This window comes from Nestor notabilis, unplaced genomic scaffold, assembly GCF_000696875.1.
Source record: "Nestor notabilis isolate BGI_N333 unplaced genomic scaffold, ASM69687v1 scaffold2027, whole genome shotgun sequence".
NCBI lineage: Eukaryota > Metazoa > Chordata > Aves > Psittaciformes > Psittacidae > Nestor > Nestor notabilis.
Window position 1 is genome coordinate 125,643 of NW_009937707.1, and position 21,153 is coordinate 146,795.

The 21,153-nt window shown below is 39.3% G+C and overlaps 1 protein-coding gene across 1 annotated transcript in view; it reads right to left on the bottom strand.

Annotated features, from left to right (window-relative positions):
- The window catches only part of PDZRN4 (PDZ domain containing ring finger 4), a 103,025-nt gene extending 90,016 nt beyond the window's left edge, over positions 1-13,009 (bottom strand). The window contains exon 1 of the mRNA XM_010018957.1: positions 12,941-13,009. Within this exon, the coding sequence (XP_010017259.1) occupies positions 12,941-13,009 (69 nt within the window). The remainder of the gene's footprint in view (positions 1-12,940) is intronic.
- Between the last annotated feature and the right edge of the window lie 8,144 nt (positions 13,010-21,153).

Sequence of the window (21,153 nt, forward strand, 5' to 3'; positions counted from 1 at the left end):
TTCTACTACTGAATACAGCCATAACATACATATATATAGAGGAAGTAAAATAAGAACCATAAAAGACCTTTTGGTTGAAATAGCTTGAAGAGTCATCTCACAACATATTTCATTGTGGACAACTTGCAAATAAATCTTATAGAATAGCTCAAATCTTCCATTCTTCCCATCTTTCAGTTGTTGCTGAGGTGCAAGCAGCAACACTTAACGATACTTTATAATTTTGTTTTGACAATGAACAGAGACTGATATGGTAGTCAGAGAATCAAATTAGAAGAATGAGACAGGAGTAAATATTCTGTCAGTGATGTACAGTGTACCTCTGCAATAAAAGTAAATCCAAATTTCTCATTTCTCTTCTTGCATTCAGATTTTCCTCACTATAACAAAAAGCTAGACAATTATCAATGTCTTCCAAATCCAAAGCATGAGAACAACAGCTTTTCTGAAATTCTGTAACTCAAGGCCCAGAGTAGCTTCCAACAAAAATCTCCTGAGGTGCGGGGAGTTGGGAGGTTAAGATCTATCCCTTCTCAAGTCATGCTAGAAATTAACAGCACTATTATTTGAATGATGACCTTTCTGAATACTGTGCTAAGAAGTGGTTTTCTTTGCAACAGAATTTATTCATTGGGACCTATTTCCAGCAGCTGCTGTAGTCACTGCAATCAAGAACGGTAAGCCAGGTTTTCTATCCCAATTCCCAGCTTCTTCATAGGCCACTGAAGACATATGCATGGGAAAGAATAACCATTGCAGGGGTGCAAATTTCAAAGCATCATCTTTCTCTTGCATACTTTTGTGCTGCTGCCTTCTGCCACCAGTGCCTTTTCCCCCAAGTAGTTTTAGCACAGTGCAAAAGAGTAGCAATATACCGCTGCTCCTGGTTACACTGGGGTTACTTGTTCAAGTGCCTCTAATATTAAGGGTGACAATGTGCTTGAATAGTCCAGAGCTGACCTGCATAAGTAGGACCTGGCTAAAGGTTCGGGTTCACTGCATTTTTGCCTACCTTCCACTCATTTCAGGAGTTATTTATCTGTAGGAATGTTCCTTTACAATAATGAATCCATTCTCAGCTGGAGGCCAAGTAAGCAACTAAAGAGAGCAGGAGAGCTTATACAGAATTAAGGTTCTTAAAGTCTTATTTGCCTATTTTAGTCTTAATCAAGCTCCTCTTCACAAATTATAGATGTGAGCAATTGTCTTTAAAATATGGATAAATAATCACCCAAGTGAATGCACTGCCAACATAAGAATATTATCCACTTCACAGTACACTCTCCAGCTTGAAAAAAATGTTGGACAAAGAAACAGGCCTTGAAGCCTATCAGCAATCTCAAATCATTACAGATAATGGCATAGGAATTCAAGACTCAGAGCTCTCTACAGCATTTCCTAGGCCCCAAGCCAAACACACTTTGGGAACTTCAGACAGAGCACCAACAAAGCCTGAATTGCCAAGATAAAGTATTAACTTAGAGACAAAGTCTAAGAAACCCAAAATCCCACCACAAAATTTTACAAATCCATAACATATTTGAACTTTACATGCACTTAATGCATACTAGTACCAATAGGGAAGTGAACAGCTGCATTCAACATTTGCTGAAGTCTCTACAAGAACATCAGGCAGCCTAAAGGTGCCTGCGTATGTTGCATTTTGGGGATAGCAAGTGCCCATGGTCAAAGCTCAGATTTGAAAACAAAAGAAATGACAAACTCATTACTATGCACAAACGGGAAAGAATGGTTGGCTGCTGTATTGAGAAGGCTGTCACATAAACTATAAATAATCAGACCTACCGATCACTCAAGAGCCTTCCCTTTGGATTTTCCTCTGTGTTTTGTCTTTGATTGACAGTGAATATGACATCTATCCTTTCCAGTTAGCTGGCTAATGGCCCTCATCTAACTCTGAAACATTGGACTAGCACTTTGGGAAGCCAGCTGTATCCATGAAATAAAGATAAAGCCAATACTACAAAGGCTCCTGTATTTCTAGTCTCCACTTACTTGCCCTGAAGATTTCAGCATAAGGTGAGCAAGCACTCATCATCAAGCAGAACCTTGTGACATCCCACAGAAGTGCTCTCCCACCTCACAGCTGTGGCCAATAAAAAGCTTGTGAGTCCTTCCACAGAGGAAAGGCCTGGGCTTGTCAAACATGCCTCCATCCATCCCTGAGAGGGTATTCAGGCATGCTAGCAATATCTCATAGGCAAGATTACCAGAGGCAGCTGATATATCTAAGACAGTCTGTATATTCACTTATTGTCACAAGATTAAAGGAGAAAATATTGACATAAACTTACTGCTCTCAATATAATAACAAAATAATAAAATAATGGATCTACTGCTAATAAGGATTAATAAAAATTAAGTAATATAGTTAAAACCAGAAATAACTGTTCAATTTACTCTATATAGCAGTAGAGTCTCATTTGCTCTTTCAAAGGCATAATCAGTTGAAGGGCACATTTTTCTTCTCTTTGTTCTTTCCCATCAATTTTAATGGGTGCAGAACATCAGTCACATGAAATGTAATGGGACAAGAAGATGGATGAGTACATTTGAAGCTACTAGTCACAGGACAGAAAACATCCTGACAAAGTGACACTGGCAGCTTAGGGTTCAACAATAGAGGCTGGACAATATTTACTAAGTGAAACTACAGGGCTACATGATTTGGTATCCTCACTGGGAAAAATCCTTCTCCTGTCACTATTCATCATGTTCCCACAGGTCAGACTTTCAAAGACATTCTCCTACTGAACATGATCAAATGACATTTTTAATTCAAGGAAATACGTAAATCTGGGGAGAAAGAGGTCATTTGGAGACAAACGAAACCAATCATCTCCTGTATTAAGAACTTAAAACTACTTAATTGAGAAGGTTTTAAATGGTTTAGTAAGATTCACACCTGAGATTTGAAATATATTATGCTCAAAGGACTGAGGAGATTTTATACCTATGCTGAACTTATTGACAGCAACAGGACTTCACTACTGATGAACAAGTAGCAAAAATCCCCCATTGTTATTATCACCTGAAGAAAGCAATACCAATAAATTAATATTTAGAATTAAAAAGCAACATGTCCCATCAGTTATCAGAGACAAGGTTCTGAGGAAATTGCAAAGTCAAAACTGACCTTTAGCGTACAGCGAGGGTAAAAACAGTAATCTAAAACTGAATCAAACCCTTTCTGGGCTTGAGGAAGCACGGGACCCCAGAGCTGCTGGGAAACACAGGAAGGTCTATGCTCTACTGTAACGATCCACTTGTGTTATAACTTTACCAGTAATTGCTAAGTGGATCGATCTAGCATTTAACGGTGCTTATTGTTATCACCGTCATCATTATCAGACAATACTATTCCAGTTTCTTCATTAGCTATTTGCTGAGATCTCTACAGTTAATCTTTAAAGCTTTAAATAATACAGAACTTTATACCAGAAAAGGAAAAGAGAAACCATGACCTCTTAAAATATACCCACAAGAGAAGGAATTAGAGCCAGACCTCCAAGTCCCGCTGTCATGCTAAATGCCCTACACCTTAATATGCCACAGTCACTCGACCAGCAGCATGAGATATCCAGAAAGCAAAAAGCCAGCTTTTGGCAAATTCTCTTAAACAAGGCAATGTCTCTCTCTGGTATCACAAGATACACTGTAGAAGTGATGTATCTGTTTTCTAACAAGTACAAAGTTGGAAGCTGTTAACATAAACATATATATTATGTTGTATACTATATATACTTCCCTTCTTTACCACAAGATATGAGATTGCTCCCCGACAAAATCTCTACAAGAAGCGTATGCTGGTAAAGAAGATTATACACAGGAGGAGTTACCCATGTATCTCAGAATGGGAAATTCATAGAGAGTGGAAATTCCATGTCAGGAGGTGGTTTGAGATTTCACAAAAAGTACACACAACTCTGGAAAGAGCAAAATATTTTAAGATAAAAGAACACTTGACTCATTTCTGGCTTCCAAATTTCACAATATATGAAGTAACAAACCATTTTAAAAACTACTGAGTATATTTCATAAGTTAATCAACCTAAATATCATACTCTGATGATAAATAATACTCCGACATTTCTGGAAATTTCTTTCCTGTGTTTTCTATGAAGCATTTTGATTTTGAGGGAATTATATTCCTCAGTTAAAAACAATGTAGACAGCACACACACCTTCTGGAATTCCCCATTTATAAACTTACAGGTCTATGTTCTTTCTGAATGTAATAGTAGTGTATGTGACAAATTAAATTAAAGAAAATGCATAAAACCATATTGAAATGAGAGATGCCACCCCCACTTTTAGTAATCCTGACCTCTGAGAAAGCATTCCAAGTGCTGAACTTCAACTAATAATTGACCCCTTCTTCCATCTTTTCTTGCCATTAAGACTTGTTTTGAGCTGACAGTTCATATGCTCATGTATATCATGAATAATCTGAGTATTTCACACTCTAGCCATGAGGAAGTCAAAGGCCTGAATAATGATTATTCCCTGAGCAGCTTTCCCTGCAAATCCATCAGTATAATATGCAAAAAAGCACATTATAAATACAATCAAACATATTAAATGGGTCAGTGAACTGTTTTGTTATATTACAGATAACCAAAGATAATCCTTTTCTCTGAGTATTTCAACTGCTCAGTCCTCATAAGGACTTAGCAAAGTTCACCCATTCCCATGCTTCTCTTGGTCCTCAGGACATGGGTCCTGGCACTGCAGTTCCTTATCTTTCTGACATCAGACAGAAACTGAACACCTAGTAAGCTTATGGTTCTTTCTCAGGAGCTGCACCAGTTTGCTGCACATGGACACAGAAGCTGCACTGACACTTGCAAGCAGGACCCTGAAGGCATGTCTACAGATGCAGGGGTAGAACCTGCAACCCTACCCAGAATCCAGCCAGGGTCTCAAGCGTGCCATGACGTGCTGATGCAGCCATGGCTGGCTCTTGTTGGCACTGACGTCTGTGGACAAACCCTGAAATCCCAAGCCAAACTTTTTCTCTCTCCTTAGGGCCATGCACATCTGCAAACTCCACATGAGGTCTCAGCCTCATGTCTCAAGCAATGATGCCTACCCTAGACATGAGAAGAATACCAAACCCTCAAGAATTTAGACTGTTTATAAACATTACCTTTCATGTTCATTCCAATTCCTTTCAAATTTCCTTAAGCGTAAACTAAACCTGATTGGTATTTTCAAACTTTTCACACTAATTGTAAGTGAGGCTACTTTTAACGAAAGGGTTCTTTCAAATCAGTGTGACTGCAGGAGCTAGGAAAAAACTCCAAAAAACTACCCCCCAAAATGCTAAGAGATATGAAACAAACCAGAAAAAAAATCTCCATCTGGGTGAAGAATACAAAACCTAAGTTGTATTTATACAAATTAAAGACATTTGTGGACTTCTCCAAATTGAGTCCTCTCAGGTTCAACTCTGACATTAATAAACATAAAACATGGGAATTCTATGTATGATGTGATAGTTTGTAAGATTACTGACTCTGCCATGCCTATATTGGTTTAGAGGTCAAACTTCATGGCCAAAACTTCCAGGGAATAAACTGCTATTGTACACAATCAGACCACAAAACAAAGGAAAATGAATGTTCTGCTCCACTTTGCTGATTCTTGGGGTTTGCTTCTCTTGGTTAAAACCAAACCAAACCAAACCAATCCAACCCAACCCAACCCAACCCCAACTTTCATCCTGGAGGAAAAGGAATGAATTATTATGACCTGACAGAAGGATATGTAGAGTTTCCTAACTTCCTCAAAATGAAGCAATAAAAACCTGCAACAACGGGGATCATGCAAGTTTCCATCATCCTGTTATGTGAAAATGGCCAAATACCCATACTGTTCTCTGCCTGTCCACACCGCTATTTCAAACTAAAATACAAAAAACTGTAAAAGAGAGTTTGCAGTGTGTTACATAAAGGCACTACAATTCCATTTCAAAGTTCAGTCCCTGGCATGAAAGTATTTGTGAAATACTTGAGTATAAAAAAAGTATAGATAACATTTGAACAGTTACTGATCTAATATCCTTTCTCAACAGACTCATTTGTGTTACAATTATTGAGCAAAGTAAAACAAATGACAAGCTTATTACACACAAAATAGCAAGTAACTATCTTCACTGATACCACTGAGAAACACAAAGTAAGTGTATAAAGAATAATCTGCATCCAGATTTTTAAATTCTTTCATGTTTTGAGGCGATGTTTGCAATCTAGGAAATCCTCTTGCACTTGGAAAAAAAACAAATCTACCTGACACTATCACCAAAACCTTGCTTGAACCTAGAAGATGAGAAAAGCCTTTGTGGGTGAAATCAGCCAGTGGGTTCAAAGTTAAGGGGTAAACAAAAAACCAGGTACTTTTACAAACAGTTCATATCCTTTAAAATAACAGGTCAAACAAACTCTGAAGTTGAACAGCCTTAAAGCCAAATCTCCAAGCACTTTTCAGCTTCTTTTTTGTAAATTATTTTTATGAGACCTCACGAAACCCCTAGGGGTGGAAGAACTGCTGGTTATCACCAAGCCCTGCTGTACCTGTCTCCAGTAAACTCTTGGCTCTTGGGAGAAAACTTGTGAAACAACCTATTGCAGCTGACCCTTAACTTACTTACACTTGGCAGACTATTTGGCTGACATTTTAATGTCCCTCCCCTTCAATGAACCACAAAAGAAAACTACCGAACACCTAAAATATGCTTCTTTGGCAGTTACTCTGTGAATGCTCAAGGTAGCAAAATTGGCTTCATCACATCACTGATGCGTAAGACTCTACATAAAGATATGTTTTGCCTTAGGCCTGAGGATTATATCCATACCAAATCACATCAGGAAGCAAGCCTCAAGAAAGGATAGCTCTGTAAAAAAACATCTAAAAATCTGATCATTAGAAGAATCCTTAATCCCCATTGTTAAATTCAAGAGGCAAGAAACAGCAAAACGACAGAGAAATCGTGCTATTCAGTACCTCAACCACTTTTTTTTTATTATTATTTTGTTCATGGCATTGCATATCCCCACAGATTATTGGTATAATCTCGGTGTGGCTTTTTATAGCTGCCTTTGTTGTACCCATCCCCCTGAATTTTTGTCTCACATACTATTGTCTGCTTTCTTACCTAAGGACTTTATCTTTCCTCTTGAGGCATGCACAGGATCTATATGTAAACAAGGACAGAAAATGAAAGCCTGGCCCTTCTGAAGTCAGTGGCAACACTTCAGATTTTCCTGAATTTTTTCAGAAAAAAAAAGTGTTTTATCAAAGGTAGTTGGTGTGAGATCCAAAATAGCATGTAGATACTTCAGGTGTCACGTGCAAAAGAACAATCCCAGAAATCCTGATAACAGGTTTAGGTTTCTAGAAAATCAGATGGCTCCCTTACATGTCTAGTTGTATATACGGGTGCCTTCTCAACAGACACCATCCATCCAGGTGGCCAGCACTGGTTATTTTAAGCAGTGTACATGTCCCCAAACCCAAATCCCCATGGCACAATCTTCCAGGACTCCTCAAGGAGCCTTCATACCTAAACACAGCTCTGTGGAGAGAGCCTAAATCCAGCCAAGAGGCTGCATTTCAGATGTAAGATGTAAGCAATTGGCATGTGGTGATGCAAAGCACAGAGCTGAGGTATGAGTGCCCAGGCCTTTGGGGATGGTTACTGCTGTACAGTCAAAACTCTCTAGTTCCTTGGACCAGTATTCAGTGTGGGATGGTGAGCTTCTCCACCAGGAGCAAGTGCTCAGTTGTTAGCAATGCCACACCACTAGTATCTCTTTTGAGTACATCCTGCAGAAACATGGCAATGGGATTAGTTACTTAGATGAATACTGCTCAATTACCAGTGTAAAGCAAATAAGCAAGGAAACAGAAGAAACAGTACAGCTGCAACTGCTAACCACAAAGAACACCTCTTACCTGTAGGAGAAGTCAACTTCTATGAACTCAGTTTTTAAAGTCTTTTTGGTTCAGATAAGGAAGTTCCAAGCAAGTTTCTAGGACATGGGTAGAAATGTATGACAAGCTTTACTTGATTACATTTTTACCTTAAGTACACTGCTGTACTGAGACAGTGCAGTTTTGAGGGGAATTACATAGGGTAGAGTCTAAAATTGTTCAGTTAAGCTGAGAGGAAACAGAACTCCTACAAGTTTGCTGAATCCTTCAGCACCTCAAAATTTATTTTTGAACTTCTCAAACAGACAAATCAGCATTCAGAAGAGTTGCTCAGAAAAAATAAGAATCAGTCAGTGGGGTTTCAGTTGTTTTGTTTAAAAATTTAGAGAAAAGCAAGAAGGAAAAGTTAGAAAATGCAGTAAAACCAGATCTACTTTTGCTACTGATTTCATTCAACTATTTGGCTATTTCCAGACAATTAAATTTAGAATTTTCTCCTTTCATATTCTCCAGAGGTAAAAGTATCCTGCTACAGAATTTCTATTAAAATAGAACTTAAATATAAATGGACCCAAAAATGTGTTCGTGTTGATGCAGCACAAGACAATACTTTCCCATTGTTGCTGGAATTTGTGAGGAGCAAACAAAGGGGACACAAAAACTGCCAGCAATTACCTCCAGAAGACTGAGAGCTAATGCCAAACACCACACTGAGGAGTTGTAATGTAAATAACTCACAGGTCATGAAGTACAAAAATGAATACAACTGGCTGGAGGTTGGCTCAGAAGGAAAATAAGGATCACATACACTAGTCTATTTAACCCTATGAATAAACCCAAACTTCATCAAGACCAGAGAAGGCAGGTCCCAGTGACAAGAAACACTGCTTGCTCCCCAGTCTTCTTTCTCTATTCTAATGCCAGATGTACCAGCATTTCCTGAAAAATACAGAAGTGCTTCTGCTGTTTCAGTGGGCAGGCTTGATGTCTCTCTTGTGTACATCTTTGAATTTGAAGATGTGTACCACTAAAACTCAGTACTTCAATTAGCCCAAGGGATATCAAAATGAACATAAAATCAGAACTCTAAACTGGTGAAAATTTGAGCTTTATGCTAATTATGGAAACCAACATGAGAAGCAAACTGCATAATCAGTCTTCAGAGGATTTAAAAACGCTGCAAGCAGGCTCTAGTATCATCTCAGGTCAAACATAAAATATAAATATGCAACCTTCTAATTTTAATCCCAGCTCTACCACTGTCTTTGTGAGCCATCCCAGACTGCCTCTGTTTTCCCTTCTAGCTCTTCTCCTTTCTCCTTTAAAATCTGAGGTCACCTGAACCAGGACTGGTTCTTAACTTGTAACTCAAAAAAGAAGTTCATATTGGTCTATGGTTGACCTCCAAAAGTACTGTGTTCTCTCTCTCCTTCCCCTCTTTTTCCCTGGGTTAACAACATAGTTTTAAAACAAAGCATAAAAAATCTAGCAAACAGAAATGATTTCCATATGATATCCACAGAATTCTGTGAAAAGATTTCATTTCCGTGAGTCTCACACAAGGCTACTGAAGATCACTGCTGATGACGGACCAGATAGCATTTCCGTTTCATTCCCTCCAATCCTTGCCATATTTCTTTTACCCTTTCCCCTAAATGGGAAGAGTTCTCATCATGCAGCTAACAAATCACTTAAACTCACTTCTTTTACCCCAGCAGGGCAAGAGAAAATCAGCTAAGAACAGCAGAGGTCTGCTCCTAATGGACAAGAGCACACGCCATGTCCTATCTTCTTTAAGTGATTTGACTTAGACTTCCTGGATGCACACTCATTAGCTCAATCCTGCTTATTCAGCACACAGGAAATAATAATAATCATAAAGTGCCCACGAACTAGCATGTAGGGCCATAAATTTCAAATTGAGACATCTTCCATTTCTCCACTGGTAGACATATGAAGAAGAGGACTTGAGGGGAGGGGGAGTCCTACTCCTGATACCTTCTTATGGTGAAGTGAAGAAGCTGAGCCATCCTCACATCCTGAAGACAGGTGAAGAGGCACTTGGAAGCATAAGCGTCCTTCAACAGTGTGTAGTGGTATCTCAAAAACTTTCATTCTTAAAACATGACTATGTCACTTTTTGTTTTAACCCCAACCTGCACACGCAAGACCCAGTTTTCCAAATGAAAGTATCCATCACACAGGCAAATGCTGGTTTTCGAGAGGGCCTCTGTGGTCTCTGAACTGCTATCTCAGTGAAAGGCAAATGAGCCTGCAGGAAAGGGGTGGGGGGCAGAGCAAGGAATTATACATATTCTAATGACATCTTCATTTCCCAGCAGCTCTACAATAAAAAGCTCTCTGATGCTTAATCTGACCTTACTACAAACAGTAGCAGAAAACATGCCTTGCTGTAAGCACTTGCATGGTTTTCTTCTGTAAACACACTTTCCTTTGTTTACTGCGTTTTTAAGTACAGGAGTGCACAGGCCACTCACAGTACCAGGTAGCCCAGCACAGGAAAGGTGAGCGATGAGGCTGAATTGCTTCTTCATATGAATATAAATTAATCTATCTGATCCACATATGCTAGTGAGCCACAGCTCATCCTCAGTCAGTTCATGTCCCTGACAGGCTAACTTGTCCCAGGCTCTCCAGAAATCATGCAGATGAAAGAGCCAAGGCTGTGGTGTAGGAATTACAGGACTGGAGAGTTAAAAAGGGATTTGCAAATCAAGTAGTAATGCCTGCCTTGGCTTCATTTAATTTATCATCTTCTACTGCTGCTTCTCCCCATAGCAGCAAAACAGTGTTGTACACAGAAGCAGTAATGGTGCGAGATACTACCTGATCTCTACTGCAGCACCTGGTTAAAAATATGCTCGGTATCCTTTGGGCTCTGACCTGCATACACTGAAACAAAGATAGGAATGAGTTTACAGATGAACACAGGATCTGGCAGTGAGCACAGTAAGTCATTTCTCTGCTCTCCTTCTGTACCTTATCAGTGACATTTCCTGAACAGCACAAGATGCAGCACCAGGCTCACTGCATTTCAACTCCCCAAGGAAACTCTCTCAGATCCTCCCAAGGATTACACTTTATCTGGCAAGCACCAGAGTAAAGTGAAAGCATTAGTTCATTTTGGTTGTTCACATCCACAGACACTCCAACTCAACAGCAGAGAAGATAACAGATAAAGGGAAGAATTTCTCTAGAATCTCCTAAACCTCCCACCTTTGGGTGTGCTGATCATTTCAATAGCGTTTACTACTATGCAACATTACTGCAACGAATACTTTGAAAATGCATTCACTCTAAACCAGGCACAGCCTCTTTTTTCACTACACACATGCAACCCTTTAAAAAAATGTCTAATCCCTTTCACAGCACAACCTGCATTTCTTCCCTGGCACAGAAAAGCAGTCACTGATCTACTCCACTCTCCATTTTACAGTTTCAGATCAGTTTGGCAATCCAGAGCTGGGGAGGGGGAAAGGGAGGAGAAGGAAATCTGCTGCTATGCTTTTCCCTGTGCTATTGCTGTAAGAAAACATGATGATGGGATTACAGCTAAATATTAAACTAAAGGGAAGTGTTCCACCTAGAGACCATCTTCACCAGGCAAGGCAATGGGCAGGTTACCTGCAGACGGACGCTCTTTTAGGATTGCATATGCCTGCTGTTCTGTGGTAAGAAATGATGCAGAGGTATTGCCCCCCAGTAGTAATTAACAATGTTAATCTTCTTCTTCCTCTCTATGGTGATAAAAAGTGTCATTTTTATATTTAATTAATGCAGAGGATCATTTTGGAAACTGGCTAATGAGGCTCTGATCACATTACCATGAAAATGTGCATTAACACCACAGCTGAGGAGGCTGCTTCATGTGTAGAGAATCCACTTTGTAATTAGCCCACTGTGAAATGAATCACGTCAGGAGGAACTCGGAGGGAACCAGTCGGCAGTGGGCACTTAGCTGCTGCTGTGCCAATAGACCACCAACACCGTAAACTGTTTTCTCTCCTCCGTGCTGCCTGTCAGCAGCAACGCAGTCCAAAACTGCAAGTGTTCAGCCTCCGTCAACGGCAATGTGTCAAAGCCAGGACAAATTACAGAGAGGGAGAGAACAGATGCTGAAAGGCACTAAACTTTAGTATGCGAGGGTCTGCTGTGCCAAGAGGAAAAAACAAACAAAAAGCTGCAAATCAAATACTGATTCAATAGGATCTGAGCAAAAATTATGGGCTATTATTGTAAGTGCCTGTTTCGTCTTTTCTCATCTTATACTGAAGGAGCTGGGAACATATCAGCAGCACACTGCTACACTGCTGCTCACACTGTTATGATGCTGAAAGAGACACCAAAATACCTAGATGGGATTAAGATCTTTGTCTAGTAGTAAATAGAAATAACAGACACACAGTGAAAGAACAAGCAGCATACCTCACCCATGGAAACCCTGTTGTACTCAGTATCTGTTTAAACATAACAAGCACATTTCAGCATAATTTCAGTTTTAATTAATTAATCTGAAAATTTAACATGCTTTTTGGCCAGCACAGACATTCCATAAAAACTTTGCTCCTTAAGTTAGAAATACCTGAGATCACAGACCTAATGCTTTCAGAGGCAGCAGGGCAACTTATCTGAAATCAGTCTTACTACCAAAGCCAAGAGCTCCCTTAAAACATCACTGATACGGTTCAGTGAGACTGCTGCTATATGACTGACATCTTGGCAGAAGATGCACAAAAATGTTAAAAGAATCCCACAGGAAGTCATCTGAAGGGGGAGTGGCAAACGAGCAGAAACAACAGGCACCCAAAATACTAATAATTACCAAATCCCCCAACAACAACTTAGCTAGCAATTTTGCAAAGGAAAAGAAAAAGGCAAAGCAAAACAAAAGCATTTCTACTTACTCTCTGTAAAGAACACACATTTTTACTCTGGAGATGCTGGTAATATCCTCTGCACTCACCTGTGAAACTTCATAGAGCAGTTTGTAGTGCTCCTCTCTCTTCTGAAAAGTGCACAGATTGCAGCCCATCCTAATAAGCAACACAAGAGCAAAGCTTCTAATTTCCCCAGCACTGAAAGGCAAATGCACTGACAGGGAATCACCCTCCAGACTTGACTACTGTTTTTCATCAGTCACTCCAGCTCCGAAACACAGGCACACCACTGTTAGCTGGAAGCACAAGGCAGGGCAATGTGTAGCAGCATGCTCTTCTTCCCTTTCCCTAACTATCTTACACTCACGTATACACACACAGAGTTTCGACTCAGTTCATGGCAACACTCCCCCTGTCTCTGCATCAGTGCACATGACTACACAGATTCTCACTCATGAATATTAATAGCCTCTCATTGATTATTTATGACAGAACGTGTTAGCAGGGAGGGGTGTCATAGCTGCTGATGATGACAGATGAATATTCACTAATTAAGAAGCAAATGTACTGTGGTTAAACAAAATTCACTTATGTCAATACCATCTCTGTTTATTAAGGTTAGAGGGACTTAGCCTCACGTATTTCACCCACACTCGCCTTAATTTTTACAGTAATTGTGAGACTAATTCATGAATGGGGGTGGGAAAGGCACAAGTCAAGTCTTATGTTAGGTCTCCACCTTGTGCAACAGGGATCACAGAATACATTTTAAATGTTTGCAAGCATTTCAGGAGAGTGCTTGTGAAACCTAAGCTGATGTTGCTAAAAATTTAAGGCAAAGAAGGAAGGAGAGAGAATTAACTCAAATGGCTATATAGCTAGCGTCACCTTTGACACTGCCAAATTTAGCCAAAATTCCAGTGTACTCATAAAAGGCATGAGTCTATAACAACTCATCATACATATCCAGTGTATGCGGAAATGCACGTGTGCCTGATCTGGTGCTTTTTACATATATATACACACATCGTGCTCTTTATTAAATAATCTTGCATTCAAATATCTTCTGGCATGTAAAACAGATTAATAGTAATTATAGCCCAAATTCCTAAGAAACTCAACAGATATCCTCTTCAACTCCTAGATATCAAAGCTTTTATTATAACATGCCATTATATCTAAATTTACCATTTTTAAATTTGATTTTAATGGCTCCACAATTCTCAGTGTGTGTATAAAGGCATGGATGCATTTAAAATTAAACCCACATGTTAAATGCTAAGGCCAATGGAAATCACACTTAATTCGAGGCTGACATTAATTCCTATATCGTATATCATGTAATCCACTGGTAGTTAACGCAAGATAAAAAGCCCTAGCCATGACAAACCAAGACAGAAAATAAAAAAGTTGCTTTTGTTTTATCATTCCTTTCTCAGCAACTCTGCTAATCAAGAACTATGCCCTTGTTCCAATGCATCTTTAATCTGGAAGGGATAGCAGGTGGGGTCCAAAGCAGAAATAATTACTTTGAAACCAATGAAACCAGTTAGTTAAGATTGACACTAGGCCCTAAAGAGTTGTAATTACTAAGCATTGATGTACAGCTACTAATTTTTTTTTTTTTGGGTGCAATTTCCTAAAAGTGCTTCGTCAAACATTTAAAATTGATAACAGGAAATGATTCTAATGAGCACTAATTGTTAACAAATTGGCTTTGCATCTAGCAGCACCTCAAACATCACCAACACTGGGTAGCAAGCAGATCAACAATCATGTGCTGCTTATCAGTCCAGCCCCTTGGGATGTAATAATCCGATTTTCTGGGCCTTAATTTTACCTAACAGCCAGGATGAAAGCCAAGCAGAGAAACCTACAGGAAAAAATGGACCATTACTGCGAACTCTGCATATTAGTAAAGTTTGCTAGAACCTCTATGTAAATTACAGATAGGTTGAGACTGAATCTTAATCAAATTTCATCTCTTTTTAACAAATGAACAGAGTTAGGAAGAATCAAATAATGACCATTAACAGAGCAAGCTCTTCTCATATCAGTTTCTAGCACTGTTCTGAAACATAGCATTAATTTTTATTTGGTGGAAGAACCTGAGCAGGTGAGTTTCATTTTGAACTTTCCCAAAGTCCAAAAGTTTCAATGCCGAACCATGAGGCAGATTCATTGCTGTTAGAAAGAATCAGCCTCTGTTCTCCCCCACACTCCCATGAAATGCTGTTCATGCTGAGAGGTTTAAACCCATGAAGCAAATATCAACTTAGTCTTTGAAGGTTTTCATATTGTGAGGTGCAGAAGGATTCTCAGATGTGTAAATTTTGAACTTAAGAAAGTCAGATCAATGAACTAGACAACAGTCATGCAAGGACAGTCATGCCATCTTTCGATGAAAGTGTTCTCTTTTTCCACTGAGACAACTTCTTCCTCTGACACACATAGTCTGAAAGCTAAACTACATTCACAAAAGGACACATGATTTACCCATGTATATTTTTGATAGTCCTTTAAAATTAGTTCTTAAAAAAGGGGGAAAGGATATATTACTACAGGAATCCAGTTGTACAGGTAAAACAAACAAACACAAGAACAAAAACAAAACAACAGACGAGGTAAGCAATGGAAAACTACAGTTAATCTTTCAGCAGTTTCCCCTGACAGTCTCTTTTTTTCACTGCTCTTCCTCTGGTTCTTTTGTTTCCTTCTCTGAAGCTGACATAGGCTTCTCCATTCATTTATCAAGTGCCTGCCGCCCTTTGCCCATACAGAGTAAAAGGGTTCTGTCTTCCACTTCTGCAGCCACTAATGGGCACAGTCTGCAGGACTGAACAGATTTATTTGAGAAGGAAAGGTGGACTTCCAGGTTCTTCAGCTTCATTGTAATATGCTGCTTTGATGTTACATGTGGTGAAAATACCAAACTATGCAGCACAGAATGACATTCAAGGAAAAAATTGATTGAACTAATGACTAAAATATGATGTGCTTTGGTCAAGCTGAATTTGATGTTGGGGAGAAAGCAATCTCTTTCTTCTCTTCCTTCTCTCCCACCTCCTAATCCCCCCTCCAACATCAAATTTGTAGCTAAAGGGACCAAAAAGGTACTAAAACATAATCAAGTAATTTTTATTCTACATGAAATTCAAAGATATTTGAATAATTCAATGCTTTCCTTGATTATGGAGTTTTCCATGTTCATCACCTACAATATAATGTTACCATAAAGACTAAAATCATAATTTATAGTCAAACCAGGAATGCAATAATGCAAAGGGATGGAATTTAATTTCAAGTGAGTTACAGCAAAATTTCTGTTAACATTTTCAAACAAGGTGGCCTTGTTTAGGTCCCCTAATTCATTTTAAGTGTCTACAAGATCACTCAGACATTTGGTACATAGTTTCGTCATTGAGGTATAGAAGTGGATTTCTAAGCACCCACATTTGAAAGTTTAACGTTGCAAGAAATTCAAGGCAGTGACACTGCAAATAAAAGGCCACTGACTGCTTTACATCAGTGATCTTCACATAGGTAAAAGATACAGAATAAAATACAGCATTCATTTTATGTGAGGATAGTGAAGTTGTTGGTCCAAACTCAGTGACGAAACTCAGCGATGAAACTCAGCAGCTTAGGGGCAAATGTGGAATTTCAAGTTTCCTTCGCACTTGAATTCACACTCTTCGCCTGAATTTACCTACCCCACTGGATTTAGTTCACAAATTTTTAAGGATTCCCAGAAATGTAGCTCACAGACTAGATGGTATTTTATAGTCTTACGGCTGCATACCTGTAGAACAAAAAAAAATCATAAGAAAAAAGGAGCTGGAGAAAACATTTGCTTACCCTCACTGTCCTAAACCAAGGCTTGAACTTATAAGGCTTGACCTCATTCTGGCCAGATCTTTTAGTTAATTCTGATGGACCTGTTGGAGCAAGTCCAGAGGAGAGCCATGAAGATAATCAGAGGGCTGGAGAACCTCTCCTATATAGACAGGTTGAAAGAGCTGGGCTTGCTCAGCCTGGAGAAGAGAAGGCTCAGGAGGGACCTCACTGCAGCTTCTAGTGCCTACAAAAAATCTGGAGAGGTACTTTACAAGGACATGTCGTGACAGGACAAGTGGAAATAGCTTTAAGCTGAAAGAGGATAGATTTAGATTTCATATACATGGAAATCTAATTCAAGGTGAAAATGCACTATATGTTTTCCAGAGACATCAGAACACACAAAATGTATGATTAAAAAAAAGATTGTGTATGTACAATAAAATGCAATATTTACATGAACATTAATTTATGTTCATAGGAAAGACACTTGTTTAAACTCATATCCTTTAGCATAGCCACTGAGCGCTGCTCAAGTTCACAGTAAGAGTAAGAGTGGTAGGAGAAAAGACAGGATATCGAAATCCCACATTCTGTATTTCCCAGGACTATAAGTTATCTGAAGACTATCCAGGTCTACCTGACTGTAAATGAAGAAGCCTCCATAAGTGGAATTTTCCATTAGGCTCAGATGGTGCCTGGAAGGTAGGAAGGTAGGAAGCACCTACAACATCATATGATAAAAATCTAGACTATTGAATCCCCCCCTCTATTCATGGTTAAATTGACACAGAACTATGGAATTCCTGGTCCAAAATGTACAAAGAGAAATAGAAAGCAAGCACATAAGGAACCTTCCCTGCCATAATTGCTTACAACACAAGAGCTACTTGTCCCTTTTGTTCTACACAGGAAAAAATCCCCAAACTATCAAATGAACCCCTGTTTATCTACCGCTCTCATGTGAATGGGCTTTCTTTGGAAAAGTACCATTCCTTTACCAGGTCTGCTGCATGAACTTCAGACTGCTCAGATACCCCTTTTTTTTATCCCCTCCTCTTTCTCAAAGTTTCATCTAGGATATTCTTTTCTGAGGTTTTTACTTAGACTGCCCTCTTTATTGTTTCTCAAACTGCTGCCATAATCAATTACAGAAGTGTTGCCTATACTGAACTTTAAGACCTTAGGAATACATAAAGACATCAAGTAGACAGTTTCAGTTAAATTGAGCCCTATGAGTCTTCTCTAAACTAAGGACTTTGTTAACATATTCTAAAAGAAGTTGACTTTCTCTACCTCATCAGTTAATCATAAGGAAATTATCTGATACATGTTTACTTTTTTTTAACCATACAATCATGTGAAACCAGACTGATAGCTCACACTTAGGGAACACTGGCAAAATATCCAGAGTCATGGTCTCTAACATAGTTATTTCTACTCAGAAAATAGATCTGGAGGTGTGAATAGTTTCCTTGAACTACAGGCTCAGTGATTAACCACAGTAAGAAGCCAAGCAGAATGTGTGGAATTTTACAACAAAACTACAAAGCAGAAAGTATCATCATGAAACTGCACAAACCCCAGCAATACCCACATTTGAATACAGCCATCAGCCCTGGTCTTTCCATCTCTAAATCATTTAATGGAAATAGAAGACAAACACAGCCATGTAATAGTTCACTTTCCCTGCATCCTTCATCTTACTCTATAATTTTGTCCCTCATACAGAAGCCATTCCTTCTCACATTTCACAATGAAGTAATCAGACAATACAAGGAAGTCTGGATTTTTTCCGAAGTAATCTGACTGTTGAACTCATTAGCAAAACTCATTAGAAGCAGAAAGCAGAAAAAGGTTCAACAAGGTGTAAGACAACTTTATGACAGATAGTTTTCCGTAGTCAACTGCCTGCTTAGGAAGCCCGGAATTCATCGATGCCTGGGAGCTATTGGAGATAGCACAGCAGCAAGATTTCTCTCTATGCATCACCTTGCTGATAGCTTGCTTGTGTTTTATTGTTGGCCTCTCAGAAATCTAATATTGGCAATATGATCCCTTTACTAACTCAATTCTAAAGCTCCAGATTTACCAGTTCTGGCACAAAAAGCTAGAATATGTACTAAGCTGAAAGTTCCTTAGCTAATGTTAGCTGGTAATACACTATATAGTCCAACTGTATTACAAGGCTTTATTAATGATTTCATACAGGACTTCAAACATGTTTATAGAAGTACAATTTATTATTGTTCTCAGTGGTTTCAAAACTTTTCAAGCTACATCTGTTAAAAAAGAAAAAAAAAAATCAGACTTTTTCCCCACACCTGAAGATTGAATCTGAGGGGTTTTCTTACATCTGTGTGGAAAAGAAAGACTGTCTGGAACTGAGATATTACATGCCAAGCCCAGGCCGAGACCAAATAAAGGGAAGTATCAAACACCTCAATGAGAAACTGAGCCCAAGTACAAAACTCGAATTCAAATGCTGAAGCAGGAGGAACAGGTTCAGAGGATGAGAGCAGTGAAGACTCCTTGGCTCTGTGCTTTCCTCTGATACCTGTATCATTAGAAAAGCTCTTCCTTTTTACATTCTTATAAAGTAAATAACACCTGTCTTGAGAGAGCATTAATTCATTGAACCTTTTAAGACTTTTCAGAGCTTTTCAAAGAATGTACTATGGACAGCTGTTACACCCATCCAAGTTTTTCTGCTGAGGCAGTCCCTCACAGTCTCCAGCTCTCAAGTGTAATTAAAATGTGTTGTGTGGTTTCTTAATTAAAGGTTTTAAGTAATCCTCATGGTGTGCTAATCAGTACAAAAGAAAAGAGATATTCATGACTTGAGAAAGTCCCTTGCTAACAATGACGATCACAGCAACTTGAGGAATTAGAAAAACTAAACAAGAGATATACTAAGACCAGGGTGATGGCTGAATGTGTCTTCACCCCAGAGTGGCTAAAATATACAAGCTAGAGGTAGACTGGACTATTTCCTTTTCAGTTCCCTTCCAGTTTAAGTACCATTAGTTGGATACATCTATAAGAACAGCTTTGGCACATCCAAGTATTTTAAAAGTGAGGTAAAGATGCAGTGAAGAGTAGCCTGTCATGAATAATGCATTGCCGTTACAGAGACATATTTACCAATACAGACACTTGACTGTTCACTTTCAAAACTCATACCATTGATAATCCGGAAGAACTGTTGAGGGATACATGCAGTATAATAGACTATTCTGTCTTGTCTCTTATAAATGGCCTACTGTGCCCTAGGAAAACACCCTGGGATTAGGCAAGTTTTCATGGCCTTTAATGGATTTTCATGGTACTGAAGCTCAAAAGAAGACTTTTACTGAATCAGGCCATAAACGCAGCTGTTTTCCTCCTTTACCAAAGCATAAAGATGTTGTAATATAACTGTCAGAAGTTCATGTTACCATAGTAAAAAAGGAGCAGCAAGGCAGAGGTGAGTTGGTTCTGTTTTTTGTAACTTCATCACCCTAAAACTAGTATTGGGTGGTGTATGTGAATGAATTTCAAACCTGGCTCCCAACACACACCTGATAGAATGATGAATGCAGAAGCAGCACCACATGATGCTGCAGGAGGAACCATCCACACTGCTCCCATGTCTGACAGCTGGCTAGTTTGATTGAAAATCACAATTTGAACTGAAATCAACTCTGTTTGTTGACAGTCATTAACTGACTGCCATAAAAGCACCATTAATTCTGTTGTAGTCAGCAAATGCTTTGTAATGATCTAAAACTAATGCGGCTCCCCCTCCTGTAAAATCCCCACAGCATCAAAGGTTTACTTTGTACACTGTTTGGGCTTTCTAAAGCTTAAAATTACTGCCAGTGCACCTGCTTTCTGGAAGATCATTAGGTAAAAATCCCAACGAAGCCAAATCGACCTGGCTTTAGTTACCTTACCGTCTGCTCTAGAAGAAAATTAATGTTATTAGATGTGTCTTTCTCTGAAAATTGCTGGTGTTTGGTTACGGTGCCAGCTGTCTGGGAGGTTGTGGGTCTGCCAGATGCTGACCCGGCTGGCTGCCTGGGGAGAGCCTGGTCCTGGACCCCAAGCCAGTGCCTCTGGGACCCCCTGCCAGCTGCGCTGCCAGCGATGGGGCATCCCAAGCCCCTGCAACACACCAGACTTCAGCCTTGCCAGCATGGCCTCCCCGACAAAACCCAGCTTCCTACAACAGTAACCCAGCCCATCGTGAAACAGAAACATCAGGTCTGAACTCAGGTATAAGGAGTGGGAATTAATATGATAGAAAGGGTGAAAAAACTCCTGCAGAGCCACATGGGTGGACACAAATGAAATCCGATTAACAAATCTCTTTTTCTTCTATGTTGATGTCCCATGCAAAAGAAATTAGCATAGCAAATCCTGCTTTATCTCTGAATGAAATTTCAGGTCCTTAGTCTGAAATCTGCTTTTTCCTCCTGGA